This window comes from Morus notabilis, unplaced genomic scaffold, assembly GCF_000414095.1.
Source record: "Morus notabilis unplaced genomic scaffold, ASM41409v2 Scaffold1688, whole genome shotgun sequence".
NCBI lineage: Eukaryota > Viridiplantae > Streptophyta > Magnoliopsida > Rosales > Moraceae > Morus > Morus notabilis.
Genome location: NW_010368044.1, coordinates 24015 through 49956, shown reverse-complemented (window position 1 = coordinate 49956; position 25942 = coordinate 24015). Strand labels below are relative to the sequence as shown.

The following is a 25942-nucleotide window of genomic DNA, read 5'->3' as shown; positions in this document are numbered from 1 at the left end:
CTTTATTCATTTTTGGGCGAAAGAGTTTATACTCATTATCTGTGGAAGATGCAAATCAATCAAAACATTAATTCGTTTTTGTTCTTATCACCCCTTTTTCCTCCTCCTATATATTGATAGATAGAGATAAATAGAAAAATAAAGAATTTATCCTGAGTGCATGAGTCTAAATTTTTATTTATTATTTTTTTAATAAATACTATTTTATTAGTGTAATTATTTAATTAAAAAGATTATGAATTAATAATAAATGATAAAAATCTTAATTCATATACTTTTAATAAGTATTTATTAAGATTACCTTTCTAAATAAGTGGGCCCGGACTTGACCCAGATTTTTAGTCAATCTATGATCACGAATAGAAACGAATATTGAGTTAGATAAGGTGAAATGGACATATGCATATGCAATTCCCGCCTGTAACTTTGGACTACAGTATTTCTTTGGCAGAATCTGGATTTTATTTCCAATATAAAATATACCTTAATATAGAATAATAACTTCGCAGATAATAATAATATTTTTAGAGAATGTCTTCAGTCCGCAACCGTACTGTTCCAGCAAATGTTAACCATTTTTATTCTCAATGTAACATTATTTGAATAATCATGTAATACTTATTTTATTCAAGTATAACACTCAATAAAATTATAATCTATTATCATCTCGTATCTTGTTTTAATTTTATAATCTATTATCGTCTAATTTCACAAGGTGATTGAAGGAAGAGAACTATGTTATATACGTGTGTTAAATTAGCCTGTTTTTACAATATTTCTCAATAGCATTCTCTCCTTTTCATTTATTTATGTATTTATTTTATTTATTGAACTTGGACAGGGGGTTTGAAACTCATCACTTGTTTTTACATATTTCTCATCTTCTAGACTCGCCAAGACAAGTCATTTCAACATTTATGAGTGCTGAATTCCGTGGAGCTTTGTGTCTTTTTTAGTTGGTGGAGAAATCAACATCGCAACCAAGTCCTATTACAAGGTGGAGAAGATCTAGGTACTTATATTTATATATGCGCCATGCTCTTCCAATTCAGGAAAAAAAAAAAAAAAAAAAAAAAAAAAAAAAAAAAAAAAAAAAATAGTGCTATACTTTATTTCGTGCTTCGCATCATGAGAGTACTAATTAATATTGAATAAGTTTTGCACTTCCAATCATGTTTACGTTTTCTACGAAGAGGCAAGGGCGTCTTTTGTTTTATTGTATTTTGTGGAGTACTTGCTTTGGATTTCCAATATCTGCTCAATCCTTACATGCTGATGAAGGTCAGAACGTAATAACTTTATAAGTTTTCTTCGTTTTTCCCTTCTTTTATTCTCATTTTTCGTATGTGAGAAATAACTTTATAAGTTTAGTTCCCTATTATAACATGTAGCGTCTTTGGAAGCCAAGTTAATTAATTGGAGTATGAGGGGAAAGAAGTATTTAAAAAAAACACACACAGTAATAAAACAAAGTTATATATAGGAGCTTTTGATTAAAAAAAACTTAAGTAGGAACATATTTAAAAATATTTATTTTTATCAAACGAAAGTAAGAGAAAGAAAATATTTCAAGAAAGGATATTGAAAAACAAAAAAAAAAAAATGAACTGCTAAAGAATATATTAGGAAAAAGAATAAAAAGACAATAGGAAAAAAAAAGAAGAAGAAAAAAAAAAAAAAGAGGATAGGAGTTTTATAGGAGTTTTATTTTTATTTTTATTTTTATTTTATTTTTTATTTTTAAAACAACTTAAACAGGGACATAATTGAAAGGAATTATTATAATTAAAAGAAAATAAAATAAAAATTTAGTTTAATAAAGATTATTGTAAAAACATGAATTGCTAAAGAATAATAGAGAAAAAATTAAAAAAAACAATAAAAACAGAAAAAGAGGAAAAGCTCGAAAAAAATAAAAATAATGCGAACACATGACCTCTATAAGAGTCAAGTTTCTGATTGAGATGATTTTTTTTCTATGCATTTGTAACGAAAAGACGAATAAAATCCCACATATATACCCTATTAAAATTTTTCATCACCATTGAGTTTTTATTAAAATACTATCTAAATACAAATTTAAGTTTTGATTCACTCAAACACAAACTCAAAAAGATTCTTAATTCAAATCATAACTCAAATGTGTACATCTAAACACAAACTCAAGTTACAACTTTAACTTAAGTTATAACTCAAACTTAATTTAAGATCATCACTCAAGTCATCATAGCTTAAAAATACAAAAGAACAACCCTTTAGGTCCCGTTCACTTTGCTGATTTGAGTTTAGAATTCGAGTTTTTCTACAGTAAAAAGCTCTCACAAACAATCACATCTAACTTTTTTGCTATAGTAAAAAGTTCTCACATAAAATCATATCTCAATTCAAATTCTAAACTCGAATCAGCGAAGTGAACGAGACCAAGTTTTGACGAGTAAAAATTCATCAACTAAAAAATTAATCTCTTTGGGAACACTCAATGATATTTGTGAATTGATTTAAAAATAAATACAAAAAATATAAGAAAACACCAAAATTTATAATAATTTGACAAAATCTCATTATCTATATCTACTTATAAATGCATTAAATCTTAAAAATTACAAAAAATCTCTCTTAGAGTAAAAAATTATGCGTAAATCTTAAATGAGAAATTTTAACAGAACTGCTAACATGACATGTCATTAAAAACTAAACAAAAGATATCAAATTCTAATTACATATATAAAAGAGATAATGATTAATTTAAAAAAGAAATTTAACTTAAAAGCAATTAAAAATCAAATAAATCAACTAATTATTTATCAAAACTAAATCCCCCCCAAACAAAAATTCCGTCTTCTTCTCTCAGCAAATGAAAATGGCAGCTCTAATCTGTATTAGAAACCAGTCACCTTGCCGAAGTATTTCCGAGCACAGGCCAGCCTCATCACCGTTGTGGCGGAGCAGCCGCGTCGAGCCCCACCTTCGCCGAATTCCAGATTCATGCGAGCCTGACCCGTCTTCGCCGCAGCAACCCTTCGCAAGCCTGGCCATCCGCCGTGTAAGCCCCGTCGAGCCCACGTCTCTGCTGCGCGAACCTAGGTCCGTCAAGCTGCCACGAGCCCAGATCTATTCTTTACCGTACTCCACCGTGTTAGATCTCCCTTCTCCCTGGCATCCCTCGCGAGCCGATGCAATATATTTTACCAGCAATTTCACGAATTTCACTTTATTGACGATGTCAAGATGCCATTATTGAGCTTGATGTTCTTATTGCTTTTTTTTTTTTTGGCAAGTCAATCTTGAGGACTAGTGCTTAATGGTCTGAGTGAATTATGATCACTTTATGTTGCGATACACTGGTGTGAACTTTTTCGTCTGAAACATATTCTAGTGTTGAAGGGGATTGGTAAAGTTCTCTTGTTGGAGTTTTTTTTGGTCTAAAATTAATTTAAATTTTTATCTTTATATTCGGAATATTTTTATTAATTTTTAATGATTAATCTTTTTTAAGCTTAATTAAGTTTTAATATTTTAAAATCAGTGTCATATCATGAGATCTGTTAAGATTATAAACGAATGTAAATAGAATGAGTAATTTAATATGTTTTTTATATATTAAAAGGTGTTTTGAAATGTTTTGATAAATTAAGAGACATTTTTTAAAATAGGATACATGATTTAAAGGGTATTTATGAAAATAATTCTTTTTTTAATTGATAAATTGCTATTAGCTTTGGAAGGTACACTTATGATCCCAGGATGAATTATGAAAAATATTAAAAATAAAAAATAAAAACCGAGAATCTCTGCTTTGTTTAGTATTTACGAATTAATGCAGTCTTATACAATTTGCAGTACGAACACTTCAACAAATGGCCATCACAATGGAGTCAGGGTCGACTTGGAATTTAGACAACCCTTGCGGACCTCAGCGCACCAAAAATGTGAATATTACATGTAAACTTGGAGGCAACAGCGGTGTCTATCACATTACCGAATTGTACGTTGTTTCTAACCTTTCAAGTTTGGGGTGTTAGCACTAATATCCGTCCCAATATTATGAGAATCATCTCACTTTTGCACTGAATTTTTATGTTTGACAAGGAAAAATAACTAAACACTCTTGTGTTTAGTCTAAATGTCACTTTTATCCCTTTTAATATTCAAATAGCCAAAACACTCCTATGTTTATAGTATCAGTCATAAAATACCTCCTGAAGCAATTAAATTGTTAAATTACCAAGATTATCCTTCCCTATACGTACGTATAAAATGTTCTTTTAAGTATCAATAAATTAAAATTTTAAAAATGTTCACTTTTCAATTAAAAAAATATTTCATTTATTTTGAGAATTTTTTTATTTTCTAAAATTGATTTTAATTAATATTTTGGTTTAATAATGTTTTGATTTTTGAATTGTATTTTCGGTTGGGAAGGATCATCTTGGATTTAAAAAATAATAATTGACTCAGGGGATGTTTTGACATTGATTTTATAAACGCAAGGGGGCCTGTTTTGGGCAGTTTATATAATAAGAGGAAAAAAGTTGTATTTAAGTAAACTACAAGGGATGTTTTAGGTATTTTCCTTTTTAACAAATTACAAGCTGAATTTTGGTTTTTTCACAGCTTTCGTCCATGACACTAAAAATTATTAGAGAAAGGAATTCTAACATTTCTTTGAGACAATTACTTTCAATACATAGTAACTGAAATTTTTATATAAAAAGTTACTTTAAATGTAAATTTTTAGTTTTTAACAACCATGAAAAGAATATTTTCATTTAGTGTAAGTATTGCTGTAAAAATTATTTTAGTTATTTAGATTGGGAAGTGATTCTCTGTGTTAAATTTCAGAAATCATTCACCAATTTTGCTACAGGGATCAAAACAATTAAAAAACAAAAATTTAGTGACTAATTGTCAAAATTAAAAATTTAATGACGAAAGTAACACAATGCTCATAATTCGGGAACCAAAATGCTAATACCCCTTTAAGTTTCAGCATTATATTTGGCTCCTAAGAAAGTTGTGAACTAAAATTGTAGAACTGGATGAATTCGAAAATGCATTAATATTGATAATATAAATAATATTCGTTTTTTTTTTTTTTTTTGATAAAGGGAAATTTCATTACTAAAAGGAAATAAATAATATTCTTTGCCATTGTACGTTTGGAAGAATATGAAATTATGTTTATATATATATATATATATATAGAAGAGATTACTAATGAAAATATCTATAATCCTTTTTTAAATATATCCTCCACAAGAAAAATTTTCCAATTATATATCATCCAACTATCAATGCGATATTTAGTTAAGTAAAAATATATTTCTTCAGCATTTTTCTTCGTTTGCTAGGCGTTTGAAAGACCTACATCTTTCGGGGAAGCTTCCGCCTGAACTAGTCAATCTTAAGTATCTTAAAAAAGTGTAAGTTTTATTTTTTTATTATTTTTTTTTCTTCCCATTGGCTTTTCCACCACCCATATCTTTGTTGATTTCTCAAAAGCAGTTGCTATATATTTCGGTACATATTCCATCCACTTCAAAAGAATATCGGTTTTATTTTCTTGGTAGTGATCATATATATATATATATATATATATATGTTAGAGAATTGGTACTTCATTATTTTGGACTTTGCAGTGACTTCACCCGTAACTTTCTTCACGGCTCACTTCCGCCAATATGGAGTACGATGGAGAACTTGACCTTCATGTAAGTATATATCGTTTGGTCTTAATTACAAGAGTTGTAAAAAAACATGGCAAAATCTAGCTCTTGTTTAGTCGTTTTGTTTTATCTTTCCTAAATGGAGCTGACCTACAAAATTTTTGTGCAGTTCTCTCACCGCCAATCGCTTATCAGGAGAAATTCCGAAAGAGTGGGGAAATTTTTCCAGTCTTACTTACCTGTATGATTCTGTAGATTCTGTTTTGGTTTTTTATGATAATATATTCTTGTGAATTCTTTGTCTCACATGGAAATGGCAAACCCATTTTGTCTGTTTTGGTTTTTTATGATAATATATTCTTGTGAATTCTTTGTCTCACCTGGTGTCTAATTAATTATGTTATGTCACGTCATTTGACAGATCCAAACATTAAAGCATGAAAAAGTTAAGGTTAAACTATTTTAATTTGTTAAATTGACATGTTACAATGTGACTAGTTAGATGTCATGTTTGACATCAAAATTGGAAAGGAGATCCAAATCCCTTCTTACTGGTCAATAACTAAAATGCAGGAGCTTTGAAGCCAACAATTTTTCTGGTAATGTTCCCAAGGAGCTTGGTAATTTGGTCAGCCTAACCCACCTGTATGTAACTATTACCTAGATTTTCCACTCTTTTATTTATTGCCCAATATATATATATTTTTTAAGTAATAAACTGAAGAGATAAGACTAGCATTAATATTGTTTTCATGTAAGATAAATATTATAATTAAGACAAATAACTTCTTTTCGCTGCTAGCTAGCTAAATTTTTGTTTTTTTTGGTTTTTTTTTTCTTTTTAATTTAAATTTAGGATCTTTTCCTCAAATAAGTTTGTGGGAAGGTTGCCGGAGACTCTTGCAAACCTTAATAAGTTGGAGGAGTTGTAAGTTCTGATATTTGTTTGTATCAGTGCAATATTTATAGTATGTATACCTTAAATATAATTTTAACATGACCAAATTCCTTTTGCTTTGTGATATAACAGCCGGCTAAGTGATAATAACTTTGAAGGCCCTATACCAGAATTCATAGCGAACTTCTTACAACTTACCAAACTGTAATCTCTCTCTATATATATAATCTTAAACTTTATTGATGTCAAGAGCTTTAGATAATAAGGGAAATTTCAACATATATAAATATATATATATATATATATGTATATCTATGACCCATTTCGTTTACATTTTCTCAAAATGAAGGCAACTGTGCGCAACTGGATTGGAAGGACCTATCCCTGCAGAGATTTTTCAACATTTAGGAAACTTAAAAGAGCTGTGAGCAAACACTAACTTGTTGAATATATTTCACTAAGCGCATGCTTAGTGAATAGAGTTAGGCTTCGTTCATTTCGTTAGTTCAAATCATAACTCAAATTTTTACTAGAGTTATTTCTCTCACAAAAATCTAAATTTAATTTTTCTACTACAGTGTTTTCTCTCATATGAATTTACTTTTTAACTCAAGTTCTTCACTCGAACGAGCGAAATGAACGAGGCCTTAATTGTAAAGAAGTTGAATCATGAGTTGCTTAATTGTTTGTTAACTCGTGTTTTATAGGACGATTACTGATATGGCTGGTCCGAAGTCTGACTTTCCGGCTCTACGCAGCAACCGGACGGAGATGAACTTGTATGAAACAATATGTTTGTGACAATTAATTATCGCTATACAACTATATATCTGTTTCTATGCTGCGGATTTCAATTGAGATAACCTGCAGAAAACTTGTTCCTCAGGGTATTGAGAAACGTGAATTTATCTGGAACCATCCCCGATGAAATCTGGAAAATGATCTCTCAGATGAACATGCTGTAAGTTAAATTTCCCTTCTTTGATTGTCTTTGTTTAGGCTAGGCTGTTTTGTTCTTTTAATACTTTTCAACTTAATGGAATTTAACTTGATAGGCGAGTTAATTAATCTTTTTTTACTTAATTGATGAGAGGGGATAAGTAATTGAGAGTCCCGATAAATCACTATACCGCTTCATGTTCGTGCAAAAACCTAGAGCTGGCCCATCAATCCTCGTCCAAATATCAAGGAACAACCAGATAAAATCAAATGAGGTTGAGAAATCAATGGACCTATTGGATCAACATGTCAAACTTAAGTTCACATGAGCTTCACATCATGGTTTTAGATCAAGAGATCAATTTTTAGTATCAGGCTAAAATTTATATGAGCTTCACAGCACCTTTTTTTTTTTTTTCTTTTCTTTTCTCTTTGATGGACGTTCTTCAAAAGGATCAAGAATCAATAATCAAAAATCAAGTACCAATAGATCATGGCACTCTTCACCAGTGTTTTTTGATAGGGTTAATTATCAAGAGATGAATAATCAGTTAGAATAAAAAAAGAATCAAATGGGATCAAGAGAATTAATGTGATCTTTAAACACTGGTGAGGATTTTGCTCTATAGTCTTTCTGACAAGCTCCTTTCCTTGTTTCAATGCCCCGCTGATCCCCGCATGACTCATCATTCAATTGCCAGCTAAAACCCTCGTTCTTGTTCATTTATCAATCATCACTCCCTTCTTCACACTCCCCCCAAGATCACCCTTTCAAATTCAAACCTCTTTTTCATTTTATTTTTTTACAAATATTTCTCCTTTAAACGTTATTATTCATAAAAGACAATGCGGGTTTGTCTTCTCACTAATTATTACATAACAAGATCATGATTGCTTCACTTTCTCACCTAATGGCTGATGGGAAAGAAATGATTATCATTAGTAGTAAATACACCAACACCTGTGATGACTGAGGCCTTGTCGTCAAGCTCGACCTCTTCAGTTGGTCTCTATCCGGCTACTTCCCACCCGACATATTTGGTGGCACGGAGAGGAAACGATTGAAGGGGGGACGGGGGTTGAGACAGAAGGGGGCCTACGACATGGTCTTTCTCGGTGACCGGAGCCATGGGGTGGGGAGGAGATGGCCAGCGGCCGATAGATGAGTATTGGAGACAGGTCTGCAAGTTTGGTGGTGGTGTTGGGCAAGTCAAGATCTATGGTGATGGTGGTGTGGGTGGGCTGTGAGTTTGGGTATTATGGTGAGATTCCCATAAATATGATTCGATGGCGGCTGGCGAGGTGGGGTTGCGATGGTAGTGGATATGCGACAGTGTCTTGAGTCTTGGTGGGGCTTTGAACAGTGAATGAATTTTGATTTAAGTTATCTTTTCTTTTGTTTAAGTCATGAGTTTTGTATGATAATCACATTTCCGAGAAAATAAATAACACCATATTGGGTGTTATTCAAATTACCCCATTTTAAGGTAAAATGAATCCCATAGGATTGATATTTCTGAGAATTTAAAAATCACAACTCTTGTACCGAACATAGTAATGTGTGAAGATTCTCAATCCCACTCAAAGATTATCCCATACTAAACGCCTCCATAGTAAGTATACTTCTAAACTTGATACTGGTTGCATGTTATACATTTTCTGTTTTGGCTGGAATCTGGTTGTGCATATAATATATTATTATTAATTATTTCCTCCATGTTTTCTATGATTTGAGACATGCCCATGCCACAAAATTCATCTGTAACATTAACATCTTTTGGAAATTTTTCTCAGAGACGTAAGCTTTAATGAGTTGGAAGGAGAACCATATGCTAAGTCCGTCACAGCAAAATTTATGTAAGCAGTCTGCAGTAGTACTCTTGACGCTAATTTTTATTTATTTATTTTTTTTTTTATGTGATTGTTGCTTTTATATTACGTACCGTATTTGAGTTAAGTCTTCGCTGAAATATTATTAACTCATTATCAGGTTTTTCACGAGCAACAAGTTCAATGGAAGAGTACCCGAGTCATTCCTTGACAATTCTCAGACTGACGATATGTATGTTCTAATATTATTGGCATAATTTCAATTCAAATATATATTTTTTTTGGTAGCTCGTCATGACCATAATTATTTCTCCTTTTTGCATTCGATTTGCAATTGTTTTAGATGATGTTTCTTACGAGGATTGTATATGGTTTAAATTATGGTTCTTGGTTACGCTACAATACTATTTTTTTCATAAAAAATTTGAATTTCAAAAGTTAAAATCAAAAACCATGGTTTAAACTCATGAACCAAACTTATCCTATTTGGGTCGTTTTATGCTGCTGGGGCACTTTTTCCTGGCACCGTACAGGGATAGTGAAATTTTATGTTAGAATTTACAAACTCAAACGATAAAATTGCAAACTCAAATGATAATTTGTGAAATTTTAAATTTTACGATCTATCATTCGAGTTTGCAAGTTCTCGTAAAATTCAAATTTTACAAATTGTCGTTCGAGTTTGTAATTTTATTGTTTGAATTTGTAAGTTTTAACGTAAAATTTCACAAATTATCGTATCTCTCGGTACGGTGCCGGAAATATCCCCCTGGCAGCATAAATTTTCCTTTTTTTTTTTGTTTGAAAAGAAAATGCATGATGTAGTCTCAACAACAATCATAAAGACAGTCAATCTTCAGATTATAGTTTCAATTTTTTCTTAATATATATTTCTTTATTTTAAGAAACTGCGAGTGTATCACATACCAAAAGTGCCACGCAATTTTATTAATTTGGGTTTGTTTGCTTTTGATTTGGTTTCTCTATATTTTGCTTAGCTGTTTTATATTTTGGTTTGTTTAAACTTTTTTCTTTTCTTTACAATAAAGTTTTTTTCTTATTAAAAAAAAAGATTATAATAAAAAAGGTGTAACAATAGTTTGTCGATAAATTAAATTTGTTTTACATAAACAATAATTATTGAACGAATTACACATCTGTCCTACATGCATGCACAAAATAATTATGAATATAAAAAATAAATAAAATACATAAATAAAAGTGCGTGTAAAGGTTTCTAATGTTTCTATCTTTTCCAGTGATCTGTCCTATAATAACTTTTCTTGGTCAGACACCCCATGCAATTTGGCAAGGTGATAACTGACAATACGCTCTCAAGATTGCCACTTATATTAATTATATTTGTAGCTTGCATATGTAGCTTAATTTCTTTTCTAAATCTTTCAGGCTGGACAGAGTAAACACGTATCGGATTTCATCCTTCAACAGCCAGTAAGATTGTTATTCTCTAATTGCGTGTTCGTTATTTTTTATTATTTATTTTTTCTAAAAAAATGAAATTTTCGTATCAATTGTTAAAAGTGTCCATATTTATTCGACCGGTTAGCATCAATTAATGTCTTATAAATTCCATTCCTCGTTTCAAACAGACAGAGCCTTCTTCCTTGCTCGCCTACATTCAATTGCCAAACATGTAAGGTTTTGTACTTTTTTTTTAATCTTTTTTTTTTCCTTAAAAAAATATTACTAAGTATAACGATAAACGTCGTATTTATGTGCATTCTTTAACTCATTAAGAAATAGGATTATAATTACTTAAGTATTTCTGAATGAAAGAAAAGTCATGAAGGTTTGGACATTTAGTAATATGATGACATAATTAATCTTGGTTAAATCGTGACAGACCGCAAATCTTCGCTTCATATAAATTGTGGTGGGCCGAGTGTAACAGTCAAAAATGCCAATGGTAGCCTTCTGTATGAGGAGGACACAACCGATGGATATGGCGGTGCAAAGAGTCACAATTCTGGAGAATACTGGGGGTTTAGTAGCACCGGAGATTTCATGGATGACGATGGTGATACGATTAGTCATATTGTGAAAACTGAGGAGCAGTTTGGGGATTCAGAATCATTGTATAACACAGCACGTATATCTCCGTTGTCTCTTACCTACTTTGCTTGTCTAGAAAACGGAACGTACACGGTGAAACTGCACTTTGCGGAGATCATATTTGGAAATTACAGCGGTATTGGGAGGCGAATATTTGACATTTACATTCAGGTATACTTATAATTGAGTATATATATATATATTTTTTTTAAAAAAAAAAAAAAAAAAAAAAGCAATGAATAGTCTTCTACTAAGTGGCGGCGCCAGAATTTTTATTTTTTTATTTTTTTTGGAGAGTGCGAATCAAACTAAATTTTAACAAATTGTAGAGCTATAACTTTTTTGGAATAAATTATACAATGATATTATTGATTTTTGTTTTGCTTAGCATTTTAGGTTTGAAATACAAGAAACCTGAAAGTTTCTTTTTCTCTATTGTTTTTCAGGGAAAGATATTGTCCAAGGATTTTAATATAGAAGAGGAAGCCAATAGAACTGGTAATAAAGCTGTTGTAATGCACTATCGCAATGTGAGTGTGATCGATCATACCCTGGATATTCGCTTTTACTGGGCTGGAAAAGGCACCACTGTCGTTCCTAAGAGGGGAAGTTATGGTATTCTTATATCTGCTATTTCCGTCTGTCCAAGTAAGTTGTTGCTGTTTCAAATTTAACAGTCATTATATATATATGTTAGGATTCACGTTTGTAGAACAGACAATTTCAGCTCGATTTATGATCAGTTAATATTGGCAAAATTACACGTTTATAGTACTATAGTGTTTATCACTAAAAGAAATATCCACGTGTTTTACAAAAAATAAAATAAATTAATGTTTTCTTGCGCCTTGATACTAGTTGGCTTCTCTCATCAGTTCATTGAAAAAAATATATATTTAGGTGTCTTCTTGTTTCAGCATATAGTTTTGGTAACGTAATGTCATGTATTGAACATCGCTTCTGGTTTTTGCTTTTTCAGGTTCAAAATCTCATTGTGAAGGTGACTAATATAATTAGTGTGTACTACTATAGTTTTTCTTGTTTCCTTTAATTAGTGCTGGTTGTTTGATTCCTTCCCACATTCTCCCATTTGTAGAACATAAAAAGAAATCTTTTGTGGCTGCTATAATTGCTTCAGTCTTATGCCTATTCTCCCTGGTAACTGGTGTCCTCATTTGGAGAAGATATCGCCGGAATAAATACAAAAGAGAAAGATCTGCAGGTGCACGCAAAAAATTTCGCGTTACTGATTGAAATGTCATTAACTTAATTGCTAGATGGTGAAATCATTTTCTTTATAAAACGAGTTTCTCGCATAATATTGCCTGACGATTGCTCCAATTTTGTGGTCAGACCTTACGGGACTAGAGCTGCTAACAGGCTCGTTTAGTTTGAGACAACTGAGAGCTGCGACTAACGATTTTAGTCCCGAAAACAAGATTGGAGAAGGTGGTTTTGGAAGTGTTTACAAGGTTAGTTGAGCTTGCCTTTGCTGTTACATGTCAAATATGAAGATATAGATTTAACTTGGTTGAGTGTAACTACTATGCAGGGTCAGTTATCAGATGGTACAGTCATTGCTGTCAAGAAAATGTCTTCAAAATCCAGCCAAGGAAATCGGGAATTTATAACTGAGATAGGCGTGATATCTGGCTTGCAGCATCCAAATCTAGTGAAGCTTTATGGATGTTGCATTGAACGCGACGAGCTACTGCTTGTGTACGAGTACATGGAAAATAATTGCCTTGGCCGTGCACTTTTTGGTTAGTTACAATTTTCCTCTTCACGAGATTATCACGCGTTATTTTTTTTTTTTTTATGCAAATCTAAAAGGGTAAATCATATCAGAGAATCTCAGCGCATCCTAAATTGATTGGCCGCAGGCACTAAACAACATTACGGCCTTAATGGTGTGATATGCAGGTCCAGGAACAAGTAGTCCAAAACTGGATTGGGCAACGAGGTTCAACATATGTGTTGGAATAGCCGAAGGTCTTTTCTTTCTTCATGAAGGGTCACCTCTGAAGATTGTTCATAGAGACATCAAGGCAACAAATGTGCTGCTCGACAGGGATCTTAATGCCAAGATTTCGGATTTTGGATTGGCTAAGCTTCATGAAGATGAGAACACCCACATTAGTACCCGAGTTGCTGGAACTATGTGAGTTAGAATTTGTCAAAACAAGTAATTTGGATGAGTTTGCTAACAAAATATTGAATGCTCTGCTTTTTTTGTTGGTATTGTTATGTTATTAGCGGATACATGGCTCCGGAATATGCACTATGGGGTTATTTGACTGAGAAAGCAGATGTGTACAGCTTTGGGGTGGTTGCTTTAGAAATTGTCAGTGGGAAGAGTAATACAAATTACAGGCCTCAAAATGGATGTGTTTGCCTTCTTGATTATGTAAGGAAGGAAATTTTTGTTTACGTTTATGCTTTTTTTTTTTTCTGCATGATATCAATCTTATCCATTTATATGAAAAAATTAAAACTTTTGGTGGTCGATCTTAATTAGTTCATTCTCTTGCAGGCTTTTGTCTTGCAACAGAAAGGAGAATTGTTGGAGATAGTGGATCAAGATCTAGGCGAAATCAACAAGGAACAGGTTGAAAGAGTAATCAAAGTGGCACTTTTATGTACCAATGCATCTCCAATGGTGAGGCCTACAATGTCCGATGTCATCGACATGCTCAAAGAGCAAACCACGGTTCAGGAAGTGGTTTCTGATCCTGGTATTTACGGTGATGTTTTGACAAATGATGTGAGATTTAACAGCCTCAAAGCCTACTATCAACAAACTCAAAACAAGAATACACTTGATACCCAAGGTTCCGATTTTAATTTGAACAAACCCGCCGCAAGTACTTCTGCCAATGATCTCTACCCGATGAATCCAGAATCCTTAACTATATCTGGCCATGATCTCTATCAGATCAATCTCCAGTCTGCAAACAATAGTGATTTCTTCTCTGATGTCACAGATAGTTCTTCAATGTTGCGTTAACTTCAAAAGAACAACGGCGTTACACTTCCGTTTCTTTCTTTGGGCCAGGAACTTTACGCATGAGTAGATAGACTTGAAAATCTTTAGCCATGTTCAATAGCTTGTATTGTATTGTGTCCTATAGTATAGTATGGTGTTTGATTTCATAGTGTAGTAAATTTGCATGATGTTGTAGTGTTTCATATTGGGTTGTGTATTTCTTAGTGTACTTTTTATCTTGCAAAGCAAGTCTGTAACATATAAAAGAGTACAAACATATATAGATCCCATAGAGAATTATTTTAAGAGGTGAATTTAACCTTTACAAAATTAAAACTATTCAGAACAGAGCTTGGGGTATTACAGAGAATGATATAGATTTCTTGTCTAAATTTAGTGTTTCAAATGATGTGTAACCAATTATATTATGCTATATCATGTGAAAAATTTAAATTATTTTTTAACTAATTTTTTTATGCTTATCATGAGATGATGATGTGTTATTCGATTGATTAGACACCGATTAGGACATTAAAAGTTAGACATAAGATCTGGATCCTACAAGGAAATGAAAGAGAATTCGAATAATGAAAACTATTCATAAGAGAGCTTGAATAGCCTCTACAATTTCCAGCTAACCAAACTCATCTAGAACTAGTTACACTAGAATCTGATCTCTGATTAAATTGCCCAACATATATTATGTTCAGTTCAAAGCCTAATTGTATTGATGGCTCAATCCAAATATGTGGATGAACATCGTTTTAAAGGTTAGACAAATTAATAGATTATGTGTTAAGCATATCATTGGTGTAAAAAAGTGGGCAGTCTAGCCTTGGAATTAGCCTAATTTCTCTGTCATACAATGGCAGTGGTCTCACCCGGATTTCTTTGCCAATTTGATTGTTTGTGATCTTGTTGTGCTTCCAAGCCCAGACGGACCAACTTCCGTTTTGTTTCCCAAGGCTTTTTTGGGCATCGTTTAATTTAGGAAAAAGGTATTTCTAAAATTGCATGGATCAGGATTTCTATTCTGTATTTTATATTAATAATTTTTTTGGTCAAATAATTATATTGATAAAAAAAATAAAAGTTGAGATTTATATACTCTTAAGGTTAAATTCTGTAATTTTCTTTCTGAAAAAATTATTTTAATACGAATAAAGTGAGAAAAATCTATTTTTTAGAAAACACAAAAAATTTAAAATGTAAAGAAATATTCATAAAAAATATAAAAAATTAAAATATAAATAATAAAGATAAAATTATAAAAGAAAAAAAAAGATGTAAGAGAAAAAAAAGAGTTTTGACTTTTTTATATTTATTAGATTAAATTAGATTACATATGATATGATATAAGTGGAGGGGTTACTTTACTGACTTAGTGCAGGAAGGGGTTAAAACTAGGTGCGTGTTTGGAATCGTTTTTTGAAAACGGTTTTCACACATTTCGAGAAGTAAAATATGAAAATGAAACGAAACGACGTTTGTTTAGTAAATATTTTGAAAACAAAAATCAAAACAGTAAAAATAGTTTTTGTGAAGGAATTAGAAAACAGTTAAAAGTTATTTTCACGTTTCTGTTTTTATTTTTTAGTATTTATCAATAATATTATAATATATTAATTAATAAACACGATTTTACATTTTTATTATACTTAAAATAATCTCTTAAAAAACTAACTAAATATAATTTCAGAATCGATCTTAAAATAATTCTCAAAATAATCTCATTTTTATTTTTTATTAAAAATAAAATCATTTTAAAAGTCATTACTAATGCACTCTAGATGTCAACACTAGTACCACTTTTTTTAAATATATATATTCAGCTACTTATTTTTCTATTTTTTTGTGCACAATTGACCTGCATGCATCTCACTGTCCCGAGTCAAGGAAAGTATTCTGCCTGCCGACACAAATTACGCAAGAGAATCAATGTGAATTATTGGGATAATAACTTTTCTGTTAAAGTGTTAGCAGACAAGAACAGTTCGGGAACATTTAATTATAAAGTTCAACCACGAATGAAATAGGCCTAGGAGAAATACGATTAGAAGTAAAAAAAAAAAAAAAAAAAAAAAAAAAAAAAAAAAAAGGAAGAAGAAGAAAAAAAAGCTACCAAAGAGACCGAAAATGTGTACAATCAACGTGTGAACAATAAAACCAGTCCCAATTACCAAAAATTAAAAATACAAAAATAAAAGACCAGGCTATGCCCCTAGACCAAGAGTTTTGATTAGTTTTGTGTTGTGTCGTACTTGAATAAGCCAAAAGTTATGTGGAGGACGTTGAAAACTAGGCAGAATTCTTGATTTACCAAAAAGAGATTTATTCTTCTTATTTTGTCATCTTTAAAAATATTGATAAAATATCTTTTAAATGATTTTTTACATCTTTATTATTTAAGTCCGCTAAATGATATGAAAAATTATGATTATTAGTTTGACACTATTTGAGACATTAAAAATTAAACAAGAGATTTAAATCCATGTATGTGCATAAGATCAAGATAAGGTTTTGTTCATTTCACAACTCAAGTGACGACTAAACTTTTCTCTCATAAAAATTTAAATTCAAATTTTTTTTATTATAATATTTTTTTTTCACATACACAACTCAATTTCTTAACTTGATTTGTGAACAAACATACCCTTTATATGCATTAATTTGCTCATTCAATGTCACAACAAGAATTAAGAAAGATCTTACCAAAACATTAGCCATGACGGAAAATAGCAATCTCGCTAGCTTTAAAATTTCTTCCTGAACCCATAAATCTATTCTGAGACTAAATGCTTTATATGGTAATTAAGGCTGTCTAAAGAGGAAAAGTAGAACTAATTACATCCTTTCATAACAATTAGGAAGTTGATCGTATTTTAATTTTTATTTTGTAAAATCCATTAATTTTTATGAGAGTACAATTATTTAAAGAATATAAATTACTTGTACGTTGGTGTTGGTATGCATTTATAAGTTTGCGTGTTGAATGGTTGAAAAGCTTCATACACAGTCCCTATCTCACCGAGCTAGCTTAACTTGGGCCCTTTTTGTTTTCTCAGTGTATACTTAGGCGTTAACCCTGACTTTGAGAAGCAACTAATAAATTATTTCTCTGAGCAAAAATGAAAATAAAATAAAATAAAAAGTACTAATCAATTGGATGAAAATGTGCACGGTTCTCGTTTGCATAACTTGAATCATACTGTGGACCCAAAATTATTTTTAACGTACGAAAAGTTTGACTTGCTTGCATGAACACGCTAGACAAGTAATTAATTATCATGTGTCTTGATCACCGTACTACTGACAGTTGATTTTGTTTTTGACAAGTTGTTTTTTTTTTTTTTTTTTTTTTTTTTTTTTTTTTTTTTTTTTTTTTTGCATTTCTACAAGTGTCTGTCAATAACAAACTTCGTTTCATGAAGAAAACTACTTTTAGAACAAGTTTGCTCTCATTAACTTATATATGATAATAACTCGATGCACTCATTTGATTACTCTATTATTCTCTGATCTAAGTACTTTTGAGGATAATAAAAATCAATAACAAGAGAATTATAGAAATGGTAAAATACTTTTTATAAAAGCACTTCTTTTGAGAATACAATCAAATATAATGTATGAAAAGTTGGACTATCTGAAGAATAACTATTTGTACGTTGTGCAGTCGCTATCTTCCACAGCTAACTTAAATTGGTTCTTTATCCTTTCTCAATCTTTATTCATTTCACAACTTAAGTTTTATTATTATAGTATTTTTACTTATAAAAATTTAAATTTAATTTTTTTATTATAGTATTTTTTTCTCACATACACAACTCAAGTCATAGCTTAAGTATAATTTGAGTTGTAAAATGAATATACTTACGCATCAACCTTGGCTTGAGAAGCCACTTAATTGTTTTTTTCCAACCAAAAAAAGAAAAAAAAAAAAGCGAGTACTAATCAATTGGATGAAAAATGTTATTTGTCTTCAATTTGCATATATGCCCATGTAGGTGTGAACGGTTCTTATTGCATAAATCATACGGTGGACCCAGAATTACTTTTAATGTATGCATTGAATTCACTTTTTTCTACAAGTGTCAATAGCAAACTTTGATGTCCACGAAGAAAACTATTTTTAGAACAAGTTTACTCATAAAGTTTGGATCTATATATATGATAACTCTCTGCATTCATTTGATTACACTAATATTGTTCTCTTTTAAGTACTTTAGAGGATAATAAAAAACCAATAACAAGAGAATTATATAAATAGTATAATACTTGCAAAACTCTTCTTTTGAGAACACAAACAATTATAAGAATGTTATTTGCCAAGCAGTGGTGGTTTCTTCTACTTTTTATCACTCTGTGGAGTTGCAATGGAGTGCTGTTAACACACGCTCAAGTACTTCACGCTGATGAAGGTAAGTAGTTTTTGCTGCCTAATTTGATGAGAAGAAACAAACTATATTATATATATATATATATAGATATATATGTTTGTTTTTGTATAACTGAACTCCATGATGAGTTTGATCTTGGGATTCTTATGACAGTGGAAGCTCTAAAAGAAATAGCTAAAGAAGTTGGGAAGAAAGACTGGAACTTCAGCATAAACCCCTGCAGTAAAGACAAAATATGGATCACACCAATGCCTGATGGCATGCCATTGTACAACAATACTGTCAATTGCAATTGCAGCAATGGAATTTGCCACGTTATTCACCTGTAAGCACTTTTTAGATTCTGGATTTGTTATGGTTGTTATTTTATCCAAATTTTATGAACTGAAAACAGGACAGGACAATTAGAAAAAAAAAAAAAAAAAAAAAAAAAAAAAGAAGAAGAAGAAGAAGAAAAAAAACTTTGACCAACTATAATTTCTCACAGCTTGAACGTTTGGAAGAATCAGTAACTTAGAAATTTCTATTCGACATGTATTGGAACTTAGTTTGAAATTTGAATTTGTACTTCCGTAAGCTCAAGCTTTTAGGAAAATTGGTTAGGTAGGTGGTTTTCACTTCGAATCCTTTTAATTTGAATTTCATAATTTTCACATCTACTTTCTGTGTTGGTCTTTAAGTTTTTTTTCCAAACTTGTTCATTATGTAATACAGATTTCTTAAAGGGCAGGATCTTGATGGAGTGCTTCCTCCATCTCTTGCTAAGTTACCATACCTCCAACAAGTGTAAGGGAAATGTTTGCACTAGCTGCCATGCACAGAAATTTGACTTGGGTCTTTCTGATATATTTTAGTACATATATATGGACATGTTTCTTTAACCGTATTAGAGTACCGTATTATATAATTAAACAACAATATAATGTTTGGTGTGACCATCATATTGTGTAACCTAATACAGATGCTATATTAATACAGTTTATGTCGTATTGTTATATATGACACATTTTTGGCGTATTATATTGTATTATTTTATAATGAATCAATTATTCACGTTGGGATTAGGCACGACTAGATGTCAGGGTCGGGTTAACATAGGGTCATGCAGGAGCCTATAATGGTTGAAAAATTTAGGAGGCACAACGCAATTTCTATATTTATTAAAAATTACATTTTTGACCCCAAAACTTTTGTAAAATTATATTTTGATGCCAAAACTTTTATAAAATTACATTTTGATCTGAAAATTTTTATCCATTTTGACCCCAAACCTTTTAAAAAATTCATTTTGACCCCAAATTATTAAAATTTTTCATTTTGATCCCAAAAATTTTAAAAATTGCATTTTGACCCCAAAATTATTAAATTTTTTCATTTTAACCCCTTATAAAATACGTTATGATACCAAACACCGTATTATAATATGACATTATAACACAATAAAAGTTACCAAACATGACCATAATGTTTTTACAGCGACTTCACGAGGAACTATCTCCATGGCAACATACCAAGGGAATGGGCTACCATGAAGCACTTGGAATACCTGTAAACAACTCATGACCTTGGTAACTTTAAAATTGTGTGTCAAATTTCAATGACATTTTGGTTTAATTTGCACCAAAAATGCAGGGCCGTCAATGTGAACAACTTAACGGGAACGATTCCTAGCTACTTGGGAAACATTAGAAGTCTCATATATGTGTATGATATACGTATTTTTCTCTCAATTGTCAACCAGGTTTTTTTTTTTTTTTTGGTAAAATTATTTGTGCAAATATATGTAGTTGATAAAGGCCATACTTTCAGGAGCTTAGAGAGCAACATGTTCTCAGGCCCCGTTCCACCTGAGCTGGGGAATTTGGTTAACTTGGTAAATCTGTAAGTTTAATTCCTTTATCTCCTTTAAGTACTTCTGCTACTTTTTGTTTTCTTCTTATATTTTGTGTAATGAGAACTATTTACTCTGTATAACATAAGAAGTTTCTCATTGGCGATGCAGGATTCTTAATTCTAATAATCTCACCGGATCATTGCCTTCGGCTCTCTTTAGCCTATCCAAATTGAAAGAACTGTAAATTCTTAAACTTAATTTTCTACTTCTAGAAGAAAAAAATCATGCATCTTTTCTGACACATGTCCTAAATATTTTTGTTTATATTTTCACAACATGCAGTAGAATTAGTAGCAATAACTTCACGGGAAGAATACCCGATGTTTTCCACCATTGGCCAAATCTTGAGAAATTGTTAGTGTAAATCCTTACACTCATTCTATATGTAAGTCTATCCAATCTTTCAAGTAAGTCTATATGTGTTTGTGTTGTTAACAGAGAAATCCAAGCCAGTGGTTTCGAGGGGCCAATCCCTTCTAGTATATCTGTATTATCTAATTTAACTCAACTGTAAGTCCTTTCTCCTATGCTCATAGTTCCCAAGTTAAATTCACAATTCTTTTTAGAAAGCTTAAGGAGGTTTCCATGTGAGGAAAAGATTTTTTTTTTTCATGCTAGTAATTAATTATCGCGATCACGATGCAACTTTTTGCAGAAGGATCAGCGATTTGAATGGAGCGCAGCGCTCAAATTTTCCTTCCTTGAGGAAAATGACAAACCTGAGTAGATTGTAAGTCATTCAAATGGTGTGTTATAATGCTGTAGTATTTAAAGGGACTCTCAGTTGAGCGTAACATTGAAGTTTATTCATAAAACAGGATGTTGAGGAGTTGTAATCTCTACGGAAATATCCCTCCATTCATATCTCAGTTGAGACAACTCCAAAAGCTGTAAATATCTTGTTCCTCTCACCCTTAATTTCCGAACATGCTTTTTATGTTCTTTAACTTTTGTTTTGTTTTGTTTTGTTTTTTGAGTATTGTAGAGATCTCAGCTTTAACAGATTGGAAGGTCATATTCCTGATTTGAAATATCTAGAGAGGTTGGAGAAAATGTAAGAACTGATATTAGCATAGATTTTAAGGCATACGTTGCTTCCATCCTTATATCTTGGAAGGTCGTATTACTTAAAAAGGGGGGTTTTTTTTTTTTTTTCCCTGAAATTTTCTGTTCTTCTGTATATAGTTTTTTGACAGTAATGATACAAGTGTGCGTTTCCAAAATGTGATTATGATCCTTGATAATGGACAGATGTTTGACAAGCAACTTGCTCAGTGATCCCTTTCCAGAATGGATACAAACGAGATTGGATACCAAGTTGTACGTTCTCCAACCTAAGTTCATTTGACCTATTAGTTCAGTTGTTATGGAAGAACGTTCCTTGTACTAGTTGTGCTTCTTCTCTTAATTACCTCTTCTTGGCATATATTTTTTACTCCATTCTGCTATATGCTTGTGGAACAATATAACCCCTTTTTTCTAAGAGCTTTTGTTTGTAATTTGCTCAGTACGACAACATGAAGATGGATGTGAGCTCATTTTAGTCCAAAAAGAGCTTTTTTCTTAGAAGAAAATATAGTTTTCTCACAATTAATGGTATATAAGAGATAAGAGATGTAAGGGATAATCATGTTTATGTGCAGGAGAACAGATCTTTCCTATAATAACTTCTCTGAAAGCTCTATCCCATCCACTTGCAGCGAATCACTGTAAGAAGATTGTTCTTCCTTGTTATGATGGTTTTTTTTATTTTTTTTATCCCCCTTCTCTCCCTTTATTATCTAGCTGTTCTCAGATCAACCCTTTTCTTTAATGGTTTTTTATCAGGAATTTGTTCAGAAGCTTTTCTTCGAAAGACAACTTGTAGGTTTCTAATGATCTTCCGACAATAATATAAGTTAAAACTCTCCCACTTTTGACTTGATTTTTTACTCTCCCACTTTTGACTTGATTTTTTTTCTTCTACGTTTCATCAATAAAGATCACTAGCAAAGTGCCTAAGTAACACATGTACACAAGGTACTATTCACTTGATTTCATTCCTAACTAACAAGTTGCTTGTATGGTACTAATACAATTAGCATTTATGTCTATCTCAAGATAATTAATACAGTAATTCAAATGCGATTTCTGTACAGATTATTATTCACTACACATAAACTGTGGTGGAAAAGAAACCACCATTGGAAAATTGAAATATGAAGAGGATCAAAACCAAGGCGGTGAAGCGAAATTCAAACCTGAAAAATATGGTAGATGGGACAAAAGTACAACAGGAGAGTTCTTGGATGTAGGCACAAACCAGACAATAGATTATATAGCAAAGAATGTATCTACACTCAGAATGAAAAACTCTGAATTGTACACTCAAGGCAGTCTCTCTGCTCTTTCTCTAACATATTTTGCGCGCTGTCTGGCGAATGGAAACTACACAGTGAAGCTTCACTTTGCAGAGATCATTATTCGAGACAATAGATCTTTCCAAAGTCTTGGAAGGAGATTATTTGATGTTTACATTCAGGTAATTCAACCTGCATCTTAATGTAATGTTTTATGCTGTAGAATAAGGTTGTTAATATACAAGATTGTTGCAGGAAAAATTGGTACTGAAGGACTTTAACATTGAAAAGGAAGCAGGCGGGGTTGACAAGGTTGTCATTAAGGAATTCAATAAAATCAAGGTCAAGAATAAGATTCTGGAGATCCGGTTTCATTGGTCCGGGAAAGGAACGACATCTGCCCCAAAGAGGGGAACATATGGTCCTCTTATATCAGCTATCTCTATGGACTCTGGTAAGTCAAGAAGTTAGTTCATTGTAGGCCTAATAAAAATCTAATATGATGAGATTAGTAACTTGTGACCACCTCTTAATAGCTTAAGTTAGCTTTTGGAAAAATCGATAAACTAACATGGTACTAGATAAGAAGGTCCGAATCAAGCCCCCTATAGATTTGCATTAATGATTGCATCCGACGCATGAGGGAAGTGTTAGAACATATAACTAATATATCTTATAGTGGATGTCATTGACTAATACTCTCCAATGCAGAGTTCAAGCCTCCTGAAGAAAAAAAAAAGATTTCTATTGCAATCGGTGCTGTCATTTCAGGATTAGGACTTATTTTTGCAATTATAAGCCTTCTTTGGTGGAAAGGCTTCTTTGGAGGAAGCATATCAAGAGAAAAAGGTATCAGCAATAAATAAACTAGAAATTACAGGCACTTCACATAATAAATTTTCCCAAAATAAGAAAGTCATAATCATTTTACACTCACTAAACACTAACCTCCTTCCTTGAACAGAACTCAGAGGGCTTGACTTGCAAACTGGTTTTTTTACATTCAGACAAATTAAAGCTGCTACTAACAACTTTGATCCAATAAATAAGATTGGAGAAGGCGGTTTTGGATCTGTATTCAAGGTACTGTGTAAAGAGTAAATTAAAATAAAAAAAAAAATCATTTAGCATCATTTTCTTTTACTCTACCATCATTGTCATTTGAATATTTCTCCTTGTTATTTCATTTCAATGTAGGGTATATTGTTGGATGGTAGCATAATTGCAGTAAAGCAACTTTCATCAAAATCAAGGCAAGGAAATCGCGAGTTTGTAAATGAAATAGGCATGATTTCTGGTTTACACCATCCAAATCTTGTTAGACTGTACGGATGTTGCATTGAAGGGAATCAGTTGTTCTTGGTGTATGAATACATGGAAAATAATAGTCTTGCTCGCGCTTTATTTGGTAAGCTTAAAAAGTCTTCCTATATATACATGAATAAGAACAAACAAAACTGTATTATTTTATTAATAAGATTTTAATTTGATTGTAGGTCCGGATGATGGCAGATTGAATCTGGATTGGCCTACAAGGCATAAAATATGTGTAGGCATAGCAAAAGGCCTGGCTTTTTTACATGAGGAATCAACACTGAGAGTTGTTCATAGAGACATCAAAACTACCAACATTCTACTTGACAAAGACCTTAATCCTAAGATCTCCGACTTTGGTTTGGCCAAGCTTGATGAAGAAGAGAACACCCACATTAGCACAAGAATTGCTGGAACTATGTAAGCATAATTTCCTTTACCAACTGACGCGTGTTTGTGTGTATGATATGCGAATGATTAGCTGCTAGACAAATAACAATGTGCATTGGTGCAGAGGATACATGGCACCAGAATATGCATTATGGGGCTACTTGACCTATAAAGCAGATGTTTTCAGCTTTGCTGTTGTTGCACTAGAAATTCTTGCTGGGACGAGTAACATGAAATATAGACCAAATGAAAACTATGTTTGCCTAGTGGATTGGGTAAGAACTTGAAAATTCTATTCTCCATTTGGCCTTTTAATTTATACAACTATAAACACATCATTAAATTGCTTCTTTACAAGTTCTTATTCAATTTGGTCATCTGACTTTTGAGTACTGATCCAGTCATACTCGACATTGGTTTTAATATGTTAATTATTATTAATCGGACACTAAGTAAAATATTAATATGTTAAACGTGGATAAATTTCTTATTGTTTTGGGTTTGAACTAGTAATAAGAGCTAAACAACAATTACAAAGCATATTTCATTCTTGATCTTCTCTTTTCAGGCCCTTGTTTTACAACAACAAGGGAATTTAATGGAGCTGGTGGATCCAAACTTGGGGTCTGATTTTAACAAGGAAGAGGCAGTTAGAATGATCAAAATAGCCATATTATGCACAAATCAATCGCCTGCACTTAGGCCTATAATGTCTGCAGTTGTAAGCATGCTTGAGGGCCGAACCGCGGTACATGACTTGATCATGGATCCAAGTATTTATGGCGATGAGCTAAGGTTTACAGCCTTGAGAAAGCAGTTCGATCAGATGGCACAACGTAGCCTGACTGAATCGCAGAGCCTCGTTCAATCTGCGCAAGATCTCTACGAGGTCAATCCTGAGTCTGTCACCATTTCTAGTCATGATCTCTACAATGTCAATCCGGAGTCTGTAAATAACAGCAGCATATCCTCTTTGACGTCAAAGCATAGCTCTTGAACTTCTTGCGTAAGTGAAGAAAATATTCTATTATGCAGACCTATTAAAAGATTATGTATTAGACCTCCCAAAATATTGAGGCCAGTGATTGCAGCTTTGGCATGTTTAAAATAATGCACTCATACAGATTATCTTGTTTTCACAAAAGTTTAGGAAAGTCATATGATTGGTCCTTCATATTGGAATTGGATTTTGATTGCTTTTGAAAAGGTTTCTATA

At 31.9% G+C, this 25942-nt stretch overlaps 1 protein-coding gene across 1 annotated transcript; it reads left to right on the top strand.

Annotated features, from left to right (window-relative positions):
- The first annotated feature begins 1097 nt into the window (after nucleotides 1–1097).
- Nucleotides 1098–25942, top strand: LOC21387046. Its single transcript, XM_024176064.1, has 50 exons — nucleotides 1098–1281; nucleotides 3841–3985; nucleotides 5352–5423; nucleotides 5640–5711; nucleotides 5836–5907; nucleotides 6240–6311; nucleotides 6523–6594; nucleotides 6697–6768; nucleotides 6914–6988; nucleotides 7272–7343; nucleotides 7451–7525; nucleotides 9298–9360; nucleotides 9494–9565; nucleotides 10593–10646; nucleotides 10741–10785; nucleotides 10944–10987; nucleotides 11198–11577; nucleotides 11853–12054; nucleotides 12386–12406; nucleotides 12503–12628; nucleotides 12760–12878; nucleotides 12959–13169; nucleotides 13330–13567; nucleotides 13663–13813; nucleotides 13940–14403; nucleotides 18397–18451; nucleotides 18660–18810; nucleotides 18943–19114; nucleotides 19504–19575; nucleotides 20266–20337; nucleotides 20422–20493; nucleotides 20599–20670; nucleotides 20792–20863; nucleotides 20966–21037; nucleotides 21122–21193; nucleotides 21339–21413; nucleotides 21502–21573; nucleotides 21669–21737; nucleotides 21935–22003; nucleotides 22327–22392; nucleotides 22511–22546; nucleotides 22665–22702; nucleotides 22822–23204; nucleotides 23278–23476; nucleotides 23734–23871; nucleotides 23987–24105; nucleotides 24220–24430; nucleotides 24519–24756; nucleotides 24851–25001; nucleotides 25295–25942. The coding sequence occupies exons 1-50, from the start codon at nucleotides 1173–1175 to the stop codon at nucleotides 25721–25723; spliced, it is 6273 nt and encodes a 2090-aa protein (XP_024031832.1). The 5' UTR covers nucleotides 1098–1172; the 3' UTR covers nucleotides 25724–25942.

Bases quoted from the DNA above. Each gene is read 5' to 3' on its own strand.
- LOC21387046 (XM_024176064.1), top strand. From the start codon at position 1,173: ATGTTTACGTTTTCTACGAAGAGGCAAGGGCGTCTTTTGTTTTATTGT. The intron at 5,424-5,639 runs GTAAGTTTTATT...TGGACTTTGCAG, and splicing joins CTTAAGTATCTTAAAAAAGT to TGACTTCACCCGTAACTTTC. The intron at 19,115-19,503 runs GTAAGCACTTTT...TATGTAATACAG, and splicing joins ATTTGCCACGTTATTCACCT to ATTTCTTAAAGGGCAGGATC.